General features: G+C 37.1%; 1 protein-coding gene across 1 annotated transcript in view; it reads left to right on the forward strand.

The window, feature by feature from the left end:
- FBXL21P (F-box and leucine rich repeat protein 21) overlaps positions 1–21,982 on the forward strand; it is a 33,738-nt gene extending 11,756 nt beyond the window's left edge. Inside the window, exons 2-5 of the mRNA XM_031449077.2 lie at positions 16,590–16,956; positions 17,414–17,536; positions 20,495–20,666; positions 21,018–21,982. Of these exons, the coding sequence (XP_031304937.1) occupies positions 16,591–16,956; positions 17,414–17,536; positions 20,495–20,666; positions 21,018–21,661 (1,305 nt within the window). The 5' untranslated portion in view covers position 16,590 and the 3' untranslated portion in view covers positions 21,662–21,982. The remainder of the gene's footprint in view (positions 1–16,589; positions 16,957–17,413; positions 17,537–20,494; positions 20,667–21,017) is intronic.
- Positions 21,983–22,676: the final 694 nt, after the last annotated feature.

A 22,676-nucleotide genomic window follows, 5' to 3' on the forward strand; every position in this document is an offset into this window, starting at 1 on the left:
AAGAAGAGTGAGGGTCCTGGGCATTAGAAAAGGGGTTTGGGGTGCTAGGGGCTTGCCATCAGGAGACCAGGACACCAAAGCCACATTCTCAGGATTTGGCAACTCAGTAGGGGCTCAGTCTCACAAAGAACACTTGTCTTTAGATTGTAAGTATGGTCAACACAAAGCATATGTGGTACTCACACTTTGACCTCAGGAAAACACTTTTGGTTAAGAAAAAAAAGTGCCAAGAGTGAAACCCACTTCCTTCTGGGAGCCTGCTCTGCGCAGTCTGTTCAACTGTGATGTGTTGAGCAGATAGGAAGAAGCAAGTGAAGTTAACTGAGGTAACTGACTGGCCCAAGGTCACCACAGCACTCTGTTGATAGTCTACAAGTCATTTCACTTTTTTCTTATGCTAATAAGCAAGACAACAATAGTCTTTCTAAGTCTTAAGTGACATATTGTAAATGTCAAACTGCTGCTTGGATTCTTCTTGCATTTTCTTTTCCAATACAAAGGTGTCACAAGCCAGTGAGATCTTGAATCCATTAAGCCTCCTACCACTACCTAATGTTCAAAATGATGCACAAGTACCTGTAATTATGGTCCTCTTTTTTTAAAACATATTTTAAGATGTTCAAATGAAAGGTATTATTTAATACTTAATTTCTAAGAAATATGAAATGTAACATGATTATATGCTGTCCTTAGCCTAAAATGGGAAGTTCTGTCTGTAATTCTATATTGGTGCTTGTGCTGCTTTTCCTGGAGTAGGGGTTGGGGAGTGGTAGTGACAGATTATACCAGCCTATCTATGTATAGGCTTGCTCTGTCCATCCATCCATCCATCCATCCATCCATCTTCTGTCTACTGGGGCAATTTTGTGAGATGACAAGACATCATTTACTCGTTCACTCTACAATTATGCACTGAGTATTTACTGGGTGCCAGGCACTATTCTAAGTAGTGAGGATACAGTAGTAAATAAAATAGACAAAAATTCTGCCTTGCCTAGAGCTTACATTCCAGTGGGAGCAATAGATAAGCAAAACATGTAGTATATTATACAGTGGTTAGTACTAAGGAGAAAATAAAGCAGGTGTCATTTGAGTAACACCCTGAAGGAGAAAAGGGAGTAAACCCTGCAGATATCTATGGAAAGAGCATCCTAGGTAGAGGGGAAAGTGCATAACAAAGGCCTGAAGCCAGGAGTGTACTCGGAGGGTTTGAAGAACAGGGAGGAGAGTGAGGGATGGATGGAGGTGGTAGTAGAAGATGAAGTCAAAGAGATGGGCTGGCACAGAACAGATGGCATGGAGGCTTCTTAGGGCCTTAGAAGGACTGTCTTTTACTCTGAGTGGAAGGACACCATTGGAGGGTTTCAAGTAGGGGAGTGACATGGGCTGACATTCTCACAGGACTACTCTGGTCACCGCATTAAGAATACACCTAAGAGCAAGAGCAGAGGCAGGGAGGCGGTCAGAAGGCCACTGCACATGCCAGGTGAGATGATAGTGGCTTGGACCCGGACTGTGGTAGTTGGGTTGCTGAGAAGTATTCAGATTCTGGACATGCTTTGAAGGGAGAGCTGAGAAGACTTGCTGATAGATTGTAGGTAAAATGTGAAAGAAAATAGAGAATTCCAAAGTTTGGGGTTGGTGAAAGTGAAAACGTGGTATTGCTATTTACTGAGATAGGAAAACGGCAGGAGAACCAGGTTTTGAAGAAGAAGGAGGAGGAGGAGAAGAAGAAGAAGAAATAAAAGTCCCTTGGGACATAAATTAGAGATGACTATTGGAAATTCAAGAGAAGTCAAATAGGGAATTGGATATAAAAGTCTGGAATCTAAGAGAGAGTTGAGGACTAGAGATCTAGATTTGGGAGACAGTAACATATAGATTGAGCCTAAAGCCTCGAGAAGAGTTGACATCACCAGGAGAATCAGCAGAGATAGAGAGAATTGCCCCTCCATCTGAGCCCGGTCATGTTACTGTGGAGAGGTTGAGGAGACTGCAGTACTGGGTGGAGGGGGGAACCAACCAGGAGAAGAGTGGCTAGAGCAGAGCAATCAGGGAGGAAGAACCTAAGATGGCATCCAGAGTCTTTTGCCATGGAATAGGATGTAATTAAATAAATAGTGTACTCAAAAAATCATTACATATTATGGTCCTATATCTAGAAGAATGTCTGTGATTTGGGCTGAGAGTAGAACAAACCAAAGCTGAAAAAATAGGATAATGTGATGCCTTTCAATCAGATAAAGGTGATGCCTTCCATCATTTCCTCTACTTTACAAGAAGCTGCACACCAGTTTAAAATTTGAAGCATCTGATTTTAAAACTATTTGGGACTTTTTTTCTGCAGAATTCAATAGTAAAGTCATTACAGTACTCAGCGTATTTCTATGGAATATTAGCAAAAATAAAAATGTAAAATAAATTTAGGCTATTTGAAAGTAAATTTTTTCCCACAATTTCTAGTAATATAGGAGAATCTTGAGTTTGTGAAAAGGACCTTTTCCTCATATCTATTATCTTTTATGGATAATATTACAACTGTATACTGAGACCATTTAGGAAAAGTGCTAGGGTTGTCATGAATGTTGTGTAAGAAATACTATGGTTTATTAGTGTGATATTCTAGGTAATTCAAGGAAATGCAACTAAATTACACTCAGGGGTCAATGAAGTAGTTGTATATCTTCAGTATCACTTGTTAAAGTCCACCTATATATGGCAGTCTACAAGCTTAATATTAGTTATTTTTTTCTGGACTGAAAATGAAAACTCTGTTCCAAAGGGAAATACATCAATACAATAAGAGTTTGATTGGGTTCTCTTCTGAAGCACCCATGTAATTATCCTGCTCAAAAAGAACAACTCACTTTCAGGGTATGACTCACCAGCAGTTTGCTCTTAATGAAACACACTTTGTTCAGTAGTGGATGGTGTCATGATTTCCTTTCAAAGATTTGAAAAGTTCCCGAAAGATAAGAAGGTGTGATCAATATTGATAAAGAAAAATGAGTGACAAAATTTTCTCTGAGAGAAAACCTCTTTTATTAAACATAAGGGCAAAAATACTCTGCAAGGATTTGGGATATAAAATAACTCTTTTAGTAGATTCATCCCAGCTGAATACACGTGCTGTGAACCATCATCATGGGAGGAAAATAGCTCCAACTCTCACACATGAGATCTACTCCCCGCTCCTGGAGGAAAATTGTTCTTCCTAAACCCAGGGCTTTTTGCATTCTCTAAAGACTAGACTCTTCCTCAAACCCCACCTTAGAGTCCACGCCACACCTAGTGCTAGGTATGCATGTGGCCTGGAAGGTGATTTCACTTAGATTTTTATTGGATGTGTTTTGCATACCTCATCCCATTTTTGTAAGGCTCAAATAAGAATACACATGTGAAAGACTTAAAGATGTAACTCTCCCTCTAAATATTGAGCTTCTTAATTTTACTCAACAGATTGAGCCCACACAGAATAATGTAAAAACCAGACATGCTGTGCTCTGTTTGAATTTCTGCTTTTGTAATACTTTAATTAATACCGCCATCTAGGCACCCTTGCAGTAGGTGTATGTGTTCAGCGGTGATGTGAGTGTTAATGATTGTCATTATTGTCATGAGCACCTGGCTATGTTGCCCAGATGACTGTTGTGACTCACAGGTTGTTGTTTTACACTATTCTCTGTCCTAGACTGGTTACCATCATTGTTAATTGACAATTCTTCTGGTAGTTGCAAGCCCGTTTTTTGTTGGTGTCTCCTTAGTAACTTGGCAAAAAATAGCTGTCCTGTTTCTGTTTAGGCCCTTGATTGGAGTGTTTGCAGCCACTCTACTGCTATGCTGTGGCATTTTAAAAATCACTTCCATTACATATTATAGTATTTTTTTCTATTTCCTCTGACAGTTGTTCCATTTTTATGATCTCAATGGAATTGACTGGCAATCCAGTATATCCCATATGATAATGAATAATAATCACTAAAAAAAATCCACTTTGAAACATTTTCTTTCTAAAAGCAGTAAGTCAAATTTAACTACTATTTATTTAATTTTCAATCTTAAGATATATGTTGTTTTTTCAAAGATTTTAAATTAATACAGGAAAATGTCATAAACAAGAAAATTAAATTTAGTACATTGAAAGAGTTTACTGTCCCTTATAAGAAAAATACTTGTTTTAAATTTTTCCTTTTGTGAAAAAAATCTAAGACATTTTCATTTTTGCTGATGACCACTTTTTGGAATGCCTTTAAAAATTGCCAGTCACCAGAATAGCTATAAAACACGACAGACTAACCCACTTCTATTAAATGATTTGGGATGACTGACCCTGTTTCTCTTAGTAATCCCAGATTTGTGCTGCTAAACAATATACATTTTGCTTTTCATAAATAAAATGACTAAAGAAAATTATCTCTAGATTAATAAATTATCTCTGTAAAATGTTTAAAGGTAGCAATAAATTAATTTATTTCTTTTTAAAACAAAATGTATTTGCAGAATCTTTTACTTGAGTTACAGCTTTTAAAATCAGGTAATCTATAAAGTTGGAAAATATAATTCAGTGTTACATTTTATTTTAAAGATGGCATTATAAAGCTTGATGAGAAGAGCGTTACTGAAAAACAATAGGTTAAAAATCATTTTTCTTCTCCATTTTAAGAAATGAGTTCAGATTCACAAGATGGCATAAGACAGAGCTACCTTACACCAGATAGAACATGATGTTTATCAATCCTTGAGCTCCATGCAATCCCCAATCCCCTTGGTTTTATTCACTTTTCAAAACAGGGTAGTGCCTTTGAATCAGTATTATCAGTGATGACTAACCCTGACCCATTTAGAAATGCGTATTTCATAATTCCTCTTTTTACAGGGGCTTCATACTGTTTTTGAATACAGTGCAAACAGCAGAAAGTTCTTCAATATTTTGAGACGCACTAGCTGGCATTTCTGATTTTTAAATGAAAAGCCTTAATTTTTACTTTACTATTTTCCTTTGGCAAAAGCTTAGTCTAAAGGAATATGAAGTGAAAGCATAAAGTCTTAACATATTTAGAAAATTGATTATATATCTTTTAAAATATTAAAAAACAATTTTTTAATAAAAGGCAGGATAGAGGATAATTATTACTATTATTCAGAGGATAATTACGTTGATATTAGGGTTCAATTGGGACAAACTATAACAAAAACAACTCTTGGAGGGTCTTTATCTAGATAATATGTTTGGCAAATGTGGCATTGTTTTTTTCCATCATGTTACCAAAATAAAGACTTTTTATTAGGTAGCAAATATTACTGATATAATTCAAATGTATTTTTCTTCCAATAGGATACAGAAACAATTTCATTGTAGGGCTCTAAAATGATGTTGAATCAAATATGATTTAATCCCTGTGTAGTACAGAGTTATCCTTACCCAACGAGAGGGCTGCTCTTTGCCCTCAGCTCCTGCAGTGAGATCTCTAAGTCCTTGGAATGTCCTGCCTGATAACAGTGTCTTTGTTTGCCTGGGTCTTTGGGCCACACCAAACAGTCTAACAGTGTGATTTATGATGAGGGCTTTGGGCCACATGGTATCATCTCCACCTTTGGAGGTGCTGGAGAATAATCAGTCACATAGGCAGTCAACCATGTCTATGTGACCAAGCCCCAATAAAACTCTGGACACCAAGGCTTGAATGAGCTTCCCTGGTTGGCAGCACTCCATGCATATTGTCATATATTGTTGCCAGGAGAATTTAGTGCTGTCCATGCCTCTACTGGGAGATGACAACTTGTAACTCACATGTGGAACTCTCCTGGACTTTGCCCAATGCATCTCTTTTCCTTGGCTGATTCTAATCTGTATCTTTTCACTGTAATTAACTGTAACCATAAGTATAACAGCTTTCAGTGAGTTCTGTGAGTCCTTAGAGTAAATTATCAATCTGAGGGAGGTCTTGAGGACCCCTGAATGGTGTCAGAGGCAAGATGGTCTCGGGGACCCCAGATATCTGCAGTTGGTGTCAGAAGTGACTGCAGTCTTAGGGACTATCCTTTCCTGAACTTTGTAATTCCTCAAAGTGAGACATGTTTTTATGCTTGAAAATATTTTTGGTGAAATTTTGATTGTACACCTTTACAAATGTGGCCAGTCATTAGCGCTGTTCCCAGATATCCTGGGTTTTTCTTTCCAGGTATAGAATTGCATTTTCTCAGCCACCTAAATTTGAATGTGACCATTTTGACTAGCTTTGGCCAATTAAATGAGGATGGAATTGACATGTGATTAGACACATAAGATACAGTGTATGCCTCCCACAATGTCTCTTCCCCTGTGTGACAGACTGATAACTTTCTAAATAGAAACTGCTTCATCATCCTTGGTCCCAGAATGAAGACAACAGGGACCAGAGCTCCCAGCTGAATTATGAAAATTAGAGAAATGTAGCATGACTGAGAATCAAACCACTTTTGTGTTAAAACATTATGATTTGCAGTTGTTACTGTAGATAACCCAGACCACCCTGATTCAAACCACCAGAATCAGTATTTGCTCATAGTATGACAATAATACTTCCTATGAAAGGACTATACAGAGATGCTCTTTTAAAAAAATGTTATTGGTGTAATTTTGTGCTCCTTAGTTTGAAATGAAGTATATCACAATTTTCTGGCCAACATTATTTTTTAGACATGGCCATATGAATCAAAATCTATTGTAGTTGAACCAATAATTCCAACTTTAGAAATATTCTTCAGTAGTATTCACAGAAGTGCATAAAGACTTATGATCTTCATAATAGTAAAAACTAAATATCAGCAGTAGGATAATAGTTAAAGGACTTGTGATGTTTCCACGTGAGGGGAACGTCTCATTTAGCCACTACAAAATAAGAGGAGGAGACCTCTCATTTCATCCAAGATAGAGAAATAGGAACTGGATTTACCCTCATTGGGAGGAAAAAGTGGAAGGAGAGGAGACAAAATATTAGAAACAACAGCTTTCAAGACACAAGACATCAGAAGCCCTATGAGTGCCCCCCTTTTACTGCCATGAGAGAGTTTCTCAACTACTATACAGGAAGGAGGAACCCAGGCTGAATTTAGGGAACTCCTTGAACTTAGGTATTTGTGATATGCCACTAAAGCAGTATTTGGGGAATACTTATAGCACTAAATGCCTATATGAGAATAGAAGAAAAGTTCAGATGAATGAACTCCACTTCTACATTGAGAAACTATAGAAAAGAATGTCAAATTAGACCAAAATAAACAAAGGAAATAATGATCAAAACAGAAGTCGATGAAATATAAAAGAGAAAAAACAATTCAGAAAATCAATGAAACCAAAAGCTGGTTCTTGGAAAAAAACCAATAAAACTGACAATACTTTAGCCAGACTGAAAGAGTGAAAGAGAGTATAGAGACAAATTACCAGTATCAGGAATGAGAGAGGTGACATCATTACAGATACTACACCCATTAAAAGAATAATAGGAAAATATGAACAACATTATGCCAGTCAGTTTAACAACTTGGATGAAATGGAGAAATTTCCTTAAAAACACAAACTTCCAAAGCTCATTCAAGAGGAAACAGATAAGATGAGGAGCCCTGTATCTATGAAAGTAATTGAATCTGTAGATAAAAATCTTCCCCCAAAATAAACTCCAGGCCCAGATGGTTTCATTGGTGTGTTCTATCAAATATTTAATGGATAAATAATCCATTTTTACACAAACTCTTTTAGAATATTGAAGAGAAGGAGGTGCTTCCCAATTTGTTCTAAGAGGCCAGTATTTCTTGATATCAAAATCTGAGAATACTATAAACAAAGAACATTACAGATCAACATTTCCCATGAACATAGCTGTAGAAATTCTAAAAAAAAAAAATTAGCAAATTGAATTTAACAATAGATAAAAAGACAATAAATTATGACCAAGTGAGATTTATCTCAGGAATGCTAGGTTGGTTTAACATCTGAAAAGCAATAATATAATTCACCTTTTTAACAAACTAAAAAAGAAAAGCATAAGACCATCTCAATGGATACATAAAAAGCATTTGAAAAAATCAAACATCCCCTATTCATTAAAAAAAGAAGAGAGCTCTCAGCAAAGTAGGAACAGAAAGGAGCTTCAACCTGATGAAGGGCATTCATGAAAAGCCTATAGGTAACACTATGCTTATTGGTTTAAGATTGAATGTTTTCCTCCTAAGATCAAGAACAAGCCAAGGGTGTCTGCTCTCACCAATAATCTCCAACATTGTACTGTAGGTATAGTGCAATCAAGAAAGGAAAAGAAAAGCATGTGTATTAGAAAGGAAGAATTAAAACTGTCTTTATTCACAGGTGATACGGTTGTCCATGTAGAAAATCCAATGGAATGTACTGGATTCCAATGGACAATCCTAGAACTAAAAAGTGAATTTAGTAGGGTTGCAAGATACAGGATCAATGTATACTTCTGTATATTGGCAACAAATAATTAGAGCTTAAAATATACAGAGAAATACTATTTACAATAGCTTATTAAAAATTATGAAATATCTAGGGATAGCTCTGAAAAAAAATGTGTGCAAGACCTGTATGAGAACTCAAAGATTGCTGAGAAAAATTAAAGAAGACTCAAGTAAATGGAGAGATATATTGTGTTCATTGGTTTGAAGAGTCAATATTTTTAAGATGTCAGTTCTCCCCAAATTGATTTCTGGTTTTAAGGCAGTCTCTAGCAAGATCCCAACAAGTCTTTTTGTAGATACTGACAAACTGAATCTAAAATGCAAATAAAAATGAAAGGAATATTTAACAGCCAAAACAGCTTTGAAAAAGAACAAGTTGGAGGGCTAAAACCACCTAATTTCAGTAATTATTTTAAAGTTACAGAAATCAAGACAGTGTGTTATTGACATAAAGATGAGCAAATATATCAATTAAACAGAATAGTCTGAAAAATAGACCCATGCATACATGAGTAACTGATTTCCCACAAATATGCAGAAGCAACAGAGAAAAACAGTAGTCTCTTCAAAAGCTAGTAGTGAAATAATTGGAGATACATATACCAGAAAAGTGAACTTCAACTCACACACAAAAGTTACGCACCATACATGAAAGTTAACTCAAATGAATCATACACCTACACATAAAATCTAAAATTATAAACCATGTAGGAGAAGATCTTTGTGAACTTTGCTTAGGCAAAGATTCCTTAGATTTGACATAATGATCCATAAAAGATCAAATTGATAAATTTCATAAAAATGAAAACTTCTGCTCTTCAAAAGTGGAGTAGGAGTAAGTTACAGACTGGAAAAAATAATTGTAAGTCATATATCTGATAGGGAATTTGAATGTAGAATATAGAAAGAATTCTCCAAACTCAATGATGAGAAAACAGACAACCCAATTAAAATTAGGCAAAAGATTATGACAGACACTTCACCAAAGAAGTCATACAGATGGTAAATAAGCACATGAAAAAGTGCTCAACAGCATTATTCGTTAGGGAAATAGAAATTAAAACTGCATTGTGATCCCCCTGGACACCTATTAGATTAAAATGTGTGGGTGAGGATGTGGAGGAAATGGAGCTGTAATGCCCACTATAATTCCTACTGTGGATGGGAATGTAAATAGCCTTTTTGGAAAACACATTGGCAATCTTACATACACCTATTAGACAATGCGACTATTCTATACTAGGTGTTTGCCAAAGAGAAATGAAAGCATATGTCTATACAAAGGTATGTATGGTAATGTTTTAGCAGCTTCATTTATAATAGCCAAAAACTAGAAATAATCCAGATGTCCATCATCAGGTGAATGTATAAACAAACCATGGTGTATCCATAAAATGGAATACTACTTAGCAATAGAAGAAAATGAACTATGATACATGTAACAACATGGATGAATCTCAGAATAATCATGCTGAGGACAAATAGCCAGACCCAAAAAAAAGAGTCCGTACTCCATGATTCAGTTTACATAAAATTTTAGAAAATGCAAACTAATCTATACTGTCAGAAAGCAGATGGGGAAGGAGCTGAAGGAGGGATTACAGAAGGGCATAAGGGAAATTTGGGGAGATACGCATATATTCATTATCTTGAGTGCAGTGATGATTTTAAGATGTCCAGACTTAACCAAATTGTACGTTTTAATTCTGTGCAGCTTATTTTATACCTCAATAAAGATGTTTGTAAAAAAAAAAAAAATTAGGGGATCGATGTGTGTTGATAGAGAACTATGTCCGTGAAAGAGTATGCAAAAAAAGTTCCATAACATTATATATATATAGTTTTATCTCAGATTTCTTCAAACTAACAAATAAGAGTGATAGAGTCTGTTTTCCACTGGATACTTTTGTGTGTGTACCGAAGGTCTAGTAATTTACACAGTGAACAGTGGTTATCCTTATGGAATGGGATGTGGCACAGGACAGGACGGTGATAACAGAAATATTTACCACAGATCTGTTACCACTTTTGATATTTTAAGTTTCCTTTCAAGTATTTGCATATTAATTATGGGTGCACTTGCCGGGGAGGTTAAGTTCTAGAAATTGGAACTCTCAGTTCACTGCCATTCGGGGAGGCTGGTCATCTGTTTCACCGCACAGGTGGTCACAGCGATTTAGGTGAAGGTCGACAGGCAGAAAACCGCCTACCCACCACCTAAGGGGGCGCCCCGGGACCCCCTGAGCTGGTGTGAGCCGGTGCGTAAGGACCTCTAGCAATAAGTGAAGCTGCGCGCATGCGTGGTGTCCCGGGGCAGGGCTGGGGGTGGGCCTGAGGAACGCCCGCGGGCGCTGGAGTCTTCGCCTCTGCCCAGCGCAGCCGGCTTCAGAGCAACCTTTCCGAGCGCCGACGGGACGGGCCGGGACCCGCCGCCACAGCCCGGCCCGCGAACGCCGGGGCACGCGCGGAAAGGCATGCGGTTATGTTTCAAGGTAGCCTTTTCTTCTGGCGGGCGCGGCGTTCTGCGAAAATTGCACCCTAGCTGGCTTAGAGGAAGCTGCGGGCTAGAGCGGGGGTCCTGTCTCGGGTGGGTGGTGGTTTGGGGAGCCGGAGGCCCCCGCGGCCAACGCGCTTTCTCCGGGAACAGGGAGGCGTGCCCTGGCATCTTCAGCCGGCGTGCTGCCCACCGGTGGCCGCCCGAGGCGGGGAGAGGGTAGGGGGACCCCTGGCAGCGACCCCATTCCGCGCCTCCCCCAACCTCACCCAATCCCAACTCCAACACCCGACCTCATGTTTGATTTGTCCTGAGGTGTAGGGTCTTCTGTCTGCTTTTAGCCTCTGGTGGCTCGTTTCTTCCCGCTGTGGTTTTCCTACGGGGTCCAGCTTGGAACACAGGTTCCCCGAATTTTGTTCATCCTTGGAGGGTAAGCATTGAAAGGATTGTATTAGTCCTAACCTCTCTCAAAATGCATTAGCTAACGTCTTGAATATGTGTAGTTGCTGGAAATGCTAAGTGATTACTGATACATGCAGTTGCTTTTGCATGACTACTTGAAGTGTTTGAGTTTACAGGAGGATTTTGTTAAGAGTTTATATTTACAAAGGCATGTCCGAGAGAAAAGTGGACTCGAACCTCCCCTGTGAGTTGGAAAATTCTAAATTATTTTAGGTGTACTGGTTTTGTCTTTAGCACATGTGTCCAGAAAATTTCCCCCAAATATGGAGTTGAAACAGTTAGGATTATTTTCTCAGAAGAATGTTGCAAGATGCCTTCTTGAACCCTTTGTATTAATCATTAGATCCCTTGGTGTATCCAACAGTGAGATGAGGCTCTCTCCATTTTGGAAGGCTTCCCTGTGGAGGGCCTCCTTTCTCCCTGTCTTCCAAAGTGGTGATGGAGGGGTATGAACAGCTGCCTAGAGAGCCCCCATTCAAGGATTTTAACAGATTGCCCAGTTCACCTTCTATGTACCCCTCTCTTTGCATCTCAAAAGGTGTTTTGAATCCACATGTATTTTGAAAACTTAAAGTTCCATATGAATCATTTAAAAGCAAACATACCTATTTTAACATTCATAGTTTATTGTTTTTTTAATAAATATGTCTCAGTACCACAGAGAGACTATTGAGAGGGTATAGAAAATTGCTAAATCACTGAAAAAATGTGAGAACACCAAAAAGTTGGCAATCACTGCTTTAGGAAAGATTTGTTTGACATAAATTCAAGTTATTTTTGTCTTGTTGAAACTTTGATGATGATATAATTTTCTAAAAAGATTTAGCAGGGAACTTACAGGACATGTAGGCTGCAAAGTACATAAATATTTTTAACAACATCCCTAAAAAATTATATTTTGTCCTCTGTTCTGGTTATATTTAGTGGGAGGAGATATTGCCCCTAAGCACAGTTTATTCTTTTATTAGAAGGCTGTGTGTTTCAAAGCTATATTTTGGAATAAATCTTCAGCTCTCCCGTCCAGGCCATACTTCCCTGGTCATTGCACTGATGACTGGGACTTCAGTCCCCTTAGTAGAGGCCATCTGCCTGTGATGGCAGGAATCTGATTTCTCAGTGTGCCACCTTAGAAAAGTAGCTTAAATAAAGGCCATTTGCTCATTATTCTGTTCCTGTTCATTGTCATCTTGCTGCTTCCAACAAAGTTATCTAACCTTTTCCATAGTTTTGGATCTTTTTTCTGTTATCTGTAATATTTACACAGGATTTCTAGTGTGACTATTAATAAGTTGAAACTTTAAAAAGTGCCTTCCATGTGTTCATTTAACAAGTCTGGAAGAACCTGGTGATGGTGCAGAAGATAGCTGCTTCCATTGTTGCCACTAGGTTGGCTTTGGATATTCAGTCCTTGGTCTAACATGTTTTTATCTTTCCCTCAAGAACACTGTGGGAGTTTTTTTTGATACTTTTAGAGGATCTGATTCACATGGTCACCCTATCCACCAAATTAATAAACATGTCAGAAAAAGGAAATTGGATTAGGGTGGTCAGTGAAACCACCAAGTAGACTTTGAGTCATCATTACATTTTTTCCCAAATGCTAATAAACTTATTCTCCACTCTAGAACTGTGATCAGTGTAAGTGTGTTCATCTCTTCCTTTTCCAAAGTATGGCTTATCACTTGATGGGGTCCTGTATTCTGGTTTTGTCTTCTACTAGCCCTCACAATTTCATATAGTAACTTGAGCAGCAGTCAAGTTACTTCAGCAACCAGGGAAGTAATTCATGTGATTCTTAAGACTCCATTGAACTGATCTGAGACTGGGGCTTGTGCACCACCTTCTAATGAGTCTTAGATAGTGATTCCCTATTTACAAACCCTTATCAGATCTCTCTGGTGTTCTCTAGCATGAAGACTGGCCTGCACGCACAGAACTAGCTGAATTGATAACTCAGTAGAAAAGTTTCTGCAGTAAGTAAAATTGTATGTCATCTGATGAGGGAAATACAAGTCACTTGGCTTGTCTCTCTCTTATTTGTGGTGTCTCTCTGAAAGTGTACCCGATAGCTCCTTCCTGCCTACTTCTGAAGTGGAATGTAAAGGGGAGAGAGCTGATCTTGCCATTATCTGGAAGACAATGGTTTGAATAATAAGAGAACAGCACATGGCAGTGGGGAAATCACTGTGGATGTTGAGCTGTCTCAGTTCCTCTGTCTGTCCCCCAGAGTTCTATTTTAGGAGTGGGATTCAGAGAGAAGTTGAGAGATGACAGGTGGTAAGCAGTAGAGATTTAAGAGAAGTTTTTAGTGGAATAGTAGGTTGCCTCCTCTACCCTAATTGAGTTAGGCTTTAAAAAGTAGTAGAATGCATTTATTTATTTATTTTTACTTTATGACATTTATTCATCATGCCAAGGCAGTGAGTTTTATCCTGGTGTAGACCTGTTACAGTTTTCTTCTATGTTCATAGACTGCTCCAAACTCTGACAAGTCTACCTAAAATTGATCAAACTACAAAGAGAATATGAGTCAATGGATTATGAATGAATCAATTGTATCTATCAATATAAGTGTAAAGTGTAAAAACCGCAGAAGCTCATGTTATGTTAGCAGCAGACTAGTCAAACTATATTCATATGGTAATGATAGAAGTCATGTCTGCCTGTTTTATAACTGAAGTGATGTTGTGTGCTGTTGAAAACTGGAACTGAAAGATTTACACAGCCTATAAAAATGTAATCGTGGACTACCTTGAACATTTTGTAATACTTCCCCATATATGTTTATTAAAATGTGAATTATCAGAGTCCTTTGACTGTTTGATCCACAGCCTTCTATTTGAGTAGAGCTTCACGTGTAATTCCTGCAAGTGTTGTAGTATTTCCGCTCACAAGGCTAGGGTTTTGTTTATTTGTTTGTTTTAATGGACCAGTTTTCTTCTCAGTTAAAAAAAAATAGTTTGGGAATCAATTTCCTGAGAAAATCTTTGAATGTATACAATGATATATAAGTATCCTAGGCATAAAAATTATTGGATTTTACTTACACACGCTGATGAGTGTGTTCTAGTGGTGTTTTGCCAAGCTAGGAAGTGAAATCAGATGGATGGTGGTGAGTACCCCATGGCAGCACTTACTCCATTTCATTCATTCAGAGTGAGCTATAACTTGGAAGACTTCTTTAGGGAAGAAAGCTGGTAATTTGAAAAAGAAATGATCAGTTTTGAAAAATGATTGCGTATGTTTAGGTAGGAATTTTTATATCAGGGTTTTCAAGCTAATAAAAATCAATTTGTCTTGCATTATAAAATATTTTTTACTGATGCTCATTGATACAAAATTATTTTATATAAAAATTTTGATTTGTGGATGGGTTTTATACTCTGAAAACTAATGTACACAAGAAAAAAGGAAATTAAGATGTCATTTTTAATAGAATTATTGATACATAATATCCTTTAGTTATTTTATGGTGATTCTGTCAGTGAATTGGCAGTTGAATGATTTTAACAAACCATTTTAACATTCAATCTGTATTGTATGCAGTCACTTTTAATATATAGCACAATCCCTTTGTTTAGAACTCCAAGGCAGTTTGCTAACCCAGCATTTGGATGAAGTCTTTTATTTTTGGCTTCATTGCTTTTCTAATGAGGGGCTATATTAGGGATAACTTTTTTTTGACAGTATGCTAGTGAAATTTTAACTGTCAGATCTGTAGGCTACCAAATAAAACAGTTACCAGCAAAATCTTAATTAATGTGCCCTACACACATTCTTTTACCTTCCCCAGGCCATTGTACTTCATTTTAGGGAATTAGCCCTTTAAGAATAACATATGATCTGAATTATTGATGTCTTGAGTGTCATATATTTTACATTGTATTGCTCAGTTATGTGCACATAACTGAATTAGTCAGATTAAAACGTACGTAGTAGTAGCTCTTTTGCCTGATGCTTGAGATACATTTTTCCCCCTTTTTTTTTTTACCCCCAAACCCTAAAGATGACCATTCATTTTATTCAGTGACTTTATAGGTTATTCCTGCTTTTGGGATCCAACTCTGTGTTGTGGTTAAGAAATATCTCACATCAGACAGAGTGACTCACAAGACACAGATATTTACATATTAAATAGCTATTTCATTCGATTTGAAGGTATGTTTGAAATTGTGACGCTAAATCTTCCACATATACATTCCTAACATTCAAGAGTGAAAAGAGGGTTAAATAGTGAACAAAAGTTAAAGAGAATTCAGAACTATTCTTATAATTATTTTATCTCTCAAATAATTGTATACTTAAAACTCTTTGGATTCTTATGTAAAATATATGTACAAGATAACCTTACATACTCCAGAATATCTAGACCTGGAATTTGTTGGCACTTAGTTGTATCTCAAGCTGACTGATACCTGGAGAGTCACCCTTTTATTTTGTTGGGGAAGGATGCTCATGCCTTTGCTGTTGAGAACCCAGTGTGCTGCTCACACAGACTTTGTCCCTGCTACATCCAGCTTCTCTAGAGCTCCCGTCCCGGGTGCCATCTGAAAATTGTCACAGGTCATTTGACTCTTGGTTAGAATTGTGCTCAGATTTAAATAATGTAATGAAATTTGTTCAGAATGAGGAAACTGAGGCTTAAGTTAATTTACTCAGAAACGATCACATGGTTAGTAAATGGCAGAGCAAGGACTTACCCAGATCTATGCTTTCAATTATATTTTACTGTCTCCCAGACCCCCAGAAGTTCTTAGCACAATTGCAGTGTGATAGTAAGAATACAATAAGTGACTAGAAGTAAACTGGGCACATACACTGCTTCCTTGAACTTTCCCTCCTGGAAGCCTCCCCAACCACCCCCTCCCATGTACAAACGCAAACACATGCCATTGCCTTAATCTTCCACTGCAGCTTGTGCTGACTTCAGTGATGGCATATGCCACTGTATTTTACCATATCACCATAGCTCTTTGAGAACAGGTTCCTTCTTATTTACCTCTGTATCCCTACCTGGCACATAGTAGTAGCTTTCAATGCGTGAAAGTGGAGGATTACTGTTAAAATTGTCTTAAACTGTTTTTCATTTTCTGTTACTGTTACTCCATACAATTAAAGCACAAATATATGACGGAAATGTGGGCGAGATTGTCACTTAACCATTTTTTAATGCTTACAGAATGAAGAGGAACAATTTATCTGTTGTAAATAAAGTTGTCCAGTCTTCACCAGCAGTGAAACAGCCAAAACTTGGGCTCTACTCTTCTCTCAACCAGACTCATGTGTACACTGTTCTGCTAGACTGGGGCAGTTTGCCTCACCATGTGGTGTTACGTGTTTTTCAGTATCTTCCTTTAATAGACCGGGCCCGTGCATCTTCTGTATGTAGGAGATGGAATGAGGTTTTTCATATTCCTGACCTTTGGAGAAAGTTTGAGTTTGAACTGAACCAGTCAGCTACTTCATACTTAAACTCCACGCATCCTGATCTCATTCAGCAGATCATTAAAAAGCATGCTGCCCATCTCCAGTATGTCAGCTTTAAGGTAAGAAAAATAAGCATTAACTAGAAACAATGACTTACGTTTTGTTAACATTTTTGTATAGCTACATCTTTATATTGAAGCAGCCAATGAATTTTGCAGAATTTTTGTCCCAAACTATTTCTTACTTATCTGTTGTTATTTGCATTGATTCAGATGTAGAACTTGAGCTAGAGTTGAATAATTTAAACTTCCATTTCCTTCATGTGGCTGCCATTATTAAAATGCAGGAAATTGTACAAGATTTGGAACTATGAAGTGCTTAGAAGGTTCATTTGTCATCATCTCCACTTTTCGCTTTTCCTCTGAGACATCATGTATAGATAAAAAATACTAATTTATTTTATAGCTTGAAGGGATGAGTACAGTTTTGCAATTAAATTGTATTAAATAGTTAATTGCCAGTAACACTGTGATAAGTTCCATTCAGGAAATTAAGACTTTTAAATTGTCTTTGCAGGTTGATAGTAGTACTGAGTCAGCAGAAGCTGCCTGTGACATACTTTCTCAGCTGGTGAATTGTTCTGTCCAGACCTTGGGCTTGATTTCAACAGCCAAGCCAAGTTTTATGAATGTGTCAAAGGTAAAGATGCTAGGCTTTTCTGTGAGATATACTAGCATCCTTAAATATTGTCGAACTAGTCAAAAAGAATTCTTATCCTGAAAACAAACCATAACCCTCTTTGTATTCAAAGAATTATTTAAAGCAGTTTTCTGTTGGCTAGCACTTATTTTTGTCAAATAGCTTATGCATGGCTTCATTCTTTAAATATATTTTGTAATTTTAATAATTGTTTCACAGTAGATGTCATTACTATAAAATTTAAATGTTAGAATTTTCAAGTTCCAGTTTACTTGTTACTTTGAATGTAGCGTGTATGGGGCAAGCAATGGATGTCCTTCCTGTGATTTTATGGTCTCTCCTTAGGAAGTGGGACAACGTAGTATGTAACTAATGTACTGTCCTGGTTACGATGTTGTTTGAGTCCTTATAGAAGAAATTCCAAAACAACAGTGGCTTAAAAGGCATAACTGAAGTTTATTCCTCTTAACACTGAAGAAATCCATAGGTACCACAGTTTGTAGCTCTTATGAAGTTATTTAGAACCCAGGCTCTGTGCTCTCCAAGGTGTTTTCTTCCTTTTCATTGTCCAAGATGGCTTTGTGAGCTCTAGCCATCCTGTCCTTGTTCTAGACAGCTGGATGGAAGAAATGGGGGGAGAAGGGTATGCCCTCCCCTTTTCAAGCCATCAGTATGACAAGACCTGCCCTAAGTCCCACATACTGCTTCTGTTTGTCTCATTGGTCAGCTTGGCTCTGTGGCCACACCAATTTCTGGGAGGTTTGGAGGGTCTTTTAGCTGGGTGGCAGTGTGCCCAGACAAAAATTGGAACCAGGTTACCAAAGAAGAAAGGATGGTAGATGGTTGTTAGGAAGCGGCCAGCAGTCTCTGCCACAGGAACTGTCTTCTCTTCATTCAGCTTCAACTTGATTGTCATTTCCTCAGAGAGGCCTTCCTTGACCACTTTTGCTAGAATAGTACCCTCTCCTCTAGTTACTCTCTGCTGTATTATAATGTTTTGTTTTCTTTATATCATTCGTCAGTACTTGAAATTATTTAACATGTTTATTCTCTTGTTCTCAGACCAAAAACATGAACTCCTTGAAGACAGGGATTCTGTCTTGTTTATTTACCATTATAAATTCAGAACTAGAGTAGTGCCCGATATACAGTAAGCACTAAACAGGTTGTCAGTAAAACTGGCTAATGGAAACCTTCCTGTAGAAGAGCATGGAAGAATAGTAGCATCTTCTTTCTCATAAACTGGGTCATGGCTGTCTATTAGCAAGCACTTCTGCTAGCCTGTTAATCTTTTCAAGAGATACACAGTAAAAATGGGTCAGTTGGGGATTCAAGTAATGTGAGTAATCAGATAAAAACTTACTGCTTCGAAACAGTTATTTTCTTGTTTACGAGCTAGGGAATCAGGTGAGCTTGGACTTCTTAGATTCTGAGCTCTCTCTTGTGTTGCACTGCCAGCTTCTAGGTTAGCGGGTGCAGTCACCAGGGTGAGGCACCACTGGTGAGCAGCCTTCCTTTCAAGCTCTGCGTCCATGGCAAAATGAGCAAGCACTGTGGCTTCTGGCAAAATTGTGGATCTCTCTGAGGGATTTTTTTCATTTGTAAACCGAGGGAAATTAATGTAAAAATAAAGCATTTTGCTAGTCATAAGAAGTCCTATACTAATATATTATTACTATAATGAAATATGTACTCTAGTGTTTAAGTGTGTCCTTCAGGACTAAAAGAGACCATTGAGAGTTGATTAAAGGGAAAATAAACCTTATGTTTGTTTCTTAAGGAAACAGAATAATGTATTTCTACTTCTCTAATAAAGTTTGGACATCATAAAATTTAAATCAAGAGGTCTAGCCGTCCAATAAAAATCCGTTTACAATAAATATAAACCAGTGTCTTTTAATCAATGAATTAAGACGTAGAACCAATTTGGTCATTCTGATAGGGACAATAGAGCCTTGGATAGGCTCCAAATTAATTTTGAAAAAGAAAACATGAGCACGCCTGAATGTGGTTTCTATACTTTCTATTTGAGTGAAAAAAATGCTGAGTCTAGAAATTTGTGAAATTCTACCCATTTTGAGGTCAAACTGAAAATAAAGTTTAGTTTGTCTACCTTCCAAACATTAATAAAAGTTTTCAAAATGTATCTGTTTAGATAATTTGCTAGCAAAAAGCATGTCACTGAAAAATATGACATCATTTATTCATTTGTTCACTAACAGTAAGTGCTGACCTTTTACATGTGCCAGAGACTGTTTTAGGTGCTGGAAATGCAGGAGTGAATAAAACAGATAGGAATTCTATTTCTTCTAGGCCAGGGGGTTGAATAGGTCCAGACAGTGAAGTTTGAGGCTTTGTGGGTCATACAATTCTGCTTCACCTCCAGTGCTGCAGTGCTTCTTACCACTAACACTGTAGTCATGAACAGCGCTGCATGGCTGTGTTACAGTCACACTTTAATTATAGACACTGGAAGAATTTTATGTAATTTTCACATATCACAAAATGTTACTCTTTAAAAATTTTCTTCCAACCATTTGAAAATGTAAAAGCCATTCTTGACTCATGAGCCGTTCAGTAACAGACTGTGGACTGGATTTGGCCAGTGGACCATAACTTGCCAACCTCTATTCTAGGAAATAAATATAATTATGCCCTTTAAATATTGAAAAGAAATCCTTAAGATTGAAAATAATGGAAGACATGTTTATGAACTCTTTGAAACTTGTTCCTTTCTCACCATTGCATTTATCAGTTGTAAAAGTATAAAACTATACTTTGTTAAAGAAGTGTCTTCTACTGGCTGATGGCTCTATGAAAAGCAGTAATAGGTTGATTGCTATTTTGCTACAGTATTATAAGCATATGTTGATATAAATAGTTTTAATGAATTACTTACTTGAAGCTGTAGATTTTTAAATAATGTTTTTATAATTTTTTTCTTAACTGCCATCCAAGTCTCATTTTGTGTCAGCGCTTACAGTTGTTTTTGTCAACTCAAAATCATTGTCGTCAGTCAAAATTGAAGACACACCAGTGGATAATCCTTCTTTGAAGATTCTCGTGGCCAATAATAGTGATACTCTAAGACACCTCAAAATGAGTAGCTGTCCTCATGTTTCATCTGATGGTAGGTTATGTTTTTTTAAGCTTGCATGATTTTTTTATCATAGTAGTAGTAATAATACAATTTCCTATTGAAAATTAAATGCTTATGAAACATAATTTATTAATCTTTTTTCAAAAGAAGCCTTAATGTACAAGCTAGATATAATTTAAATTGCTTCTCCTAAGAATATTTTAGTTATATTTATATTTTATTATATGTTTAATCATATATATCTTGGCATCCGTCTCCTCAGAAATCATTAGATGAATATTTTAGCAAGTAATGAAAAACTAATATCAAATTTAAATTTATAAAGTGTTACATCAGTATACGTGTTTTTTGTTCTTAAGAATTTTCTCCCATTTCCTGCAGGAATCCTTTGTGTAGCTGATCACTGTCAAGGCCTTAGAGAACTGGCGTTGAATTATTACATGCTAAGTGATGAACTCCTCCTGGCACTTTCAAGTGAGACCCACGTTAACCTGGAGCATCTTCGAATAGATGTTGTGAGTCAAAATCCTGGACAAATTGAATTTCATTCTATTAAAAAGCAAAGCTGGGATGCACTTACTAAACACTCCCCTGGAGTTAATGTTGTTATGTATTTCTTTTTATATGAAGAGGAATTGGAGACATTCTTCAGAGAAGAAACCCCTGTCACTCACCTTTATTTTGGTCGTTCAGTAAGCAAAGCAGTTCTGGGACAGATAGGTCTTAACTGTCCACGACTGATCGAGTTAGTGGTGTGTGCTAATGGTTTTCAGGCTCTTGATGATGAACTTATTTGTATTGCTGAACACTGTAAAAACTTAACAGCCTTGGGCCTCAGTGAATGTGAAGTTAGCTGCAGTGCATTCATTGAGTTTGTAAGACTTTGTGGGAGAAGGCTCACCCAGCTGTCTGTAATGGAGGAAGTTTTGATCCCTGATGGTGATCATAGCCTAGACGAAATCCACACTGAAGTCTCCAAATGCCTGGGGAGAATGTGGTTCCCTGATGTCATGCCTCTGTGGTAACTGACTATCAAAGATTTTAAACTTTTTTTCATCAGCAAGATTAGCTTCTCTCTGTCTATGCAAATGTAAATTTTAAGATGCGTTGCTGAAATGTTTGAGGTAAGATATTTTATCGTTTGCAGACTCTCTGGATTACAGCAGAAACAGTTGAAAAAGTGTGAGAACTTTGAAAAACCAGAACTTGTAAATAGGGCAGAGACACTGCTTTGTTGATTAGATAGTTGATATGGTGAAAACTTCAGTTGATTTCTAGAGAAGTTCCTCAGCCTTCCTTGAAGTCATATTTTGGCTTGCTAAATAAATGTGTAATATTGAGCTTTAGATATCTTAAATTGTGTCATTTACAACTTTATATTGTTAATTGTTGCTGTTTCATCTTACATATTTTAAAAAATATTTAGTATTAGAACCTAAGAGTATAAACAAAATACAGATACAGAGGCAGGCTTAATTATATTCTATTTTTAGCACTATATAAGATCATATTATGATTCAATAAATAATTTCTAGTTTCCAGTGCACTTTGAATTCTACTATATTATATTATCTTAGGAGAAAATGGGCATTAGATTAAAATTAAATAATGCTAATTCATTTTATAAAGATAGTGTGATTACTAATTGGTTAAATACACTACTGAGATAAAAAGTAAATTTTTCATGGTGTGTTTGGGAGGGAATCAGCACTTACTTAATATACTCACTATGCATCTGAAACTATTCCAGATCCTTTGCAGAAGTGATCTTATAATTTAATTATTAACATGACTGAGACGCTTTCATGGCTGTGTATTGCCTTTAAAATAAATATATATCCTTAAAGTGATCCACAAGGCCCTGCCTGTCTGGCTTCTCCCTGCTTCTTTGCCCTCACGTCCTCCCACCAAGCTGCCCTTTGCCCTTCTGCTCCCATTCTCTTTCAGTTCCTTAAGACTGCCACACATCCTCTAGTCCAAGGGCATTTGTACATACTCTTCTTTCTACTTTGACTGCTCCCTCAGCTCTTTCCTTCAGAC

The sequence above is a fragment of the Camelus dromedarius genome, chromosome 3 (assembly GCF_036321535.1).
Source record: "Camelus dromedarius isolate mCamDro1 chromosome 3, mCamDro1.pat, whole genome shotgun sequence".
NCBI classification, from domain to species: Eukaryota; Metazoa; Chordata; class Mammalia; order Artiodactyla; family Camelidae; genus Camelus; species Camelus dromedarius.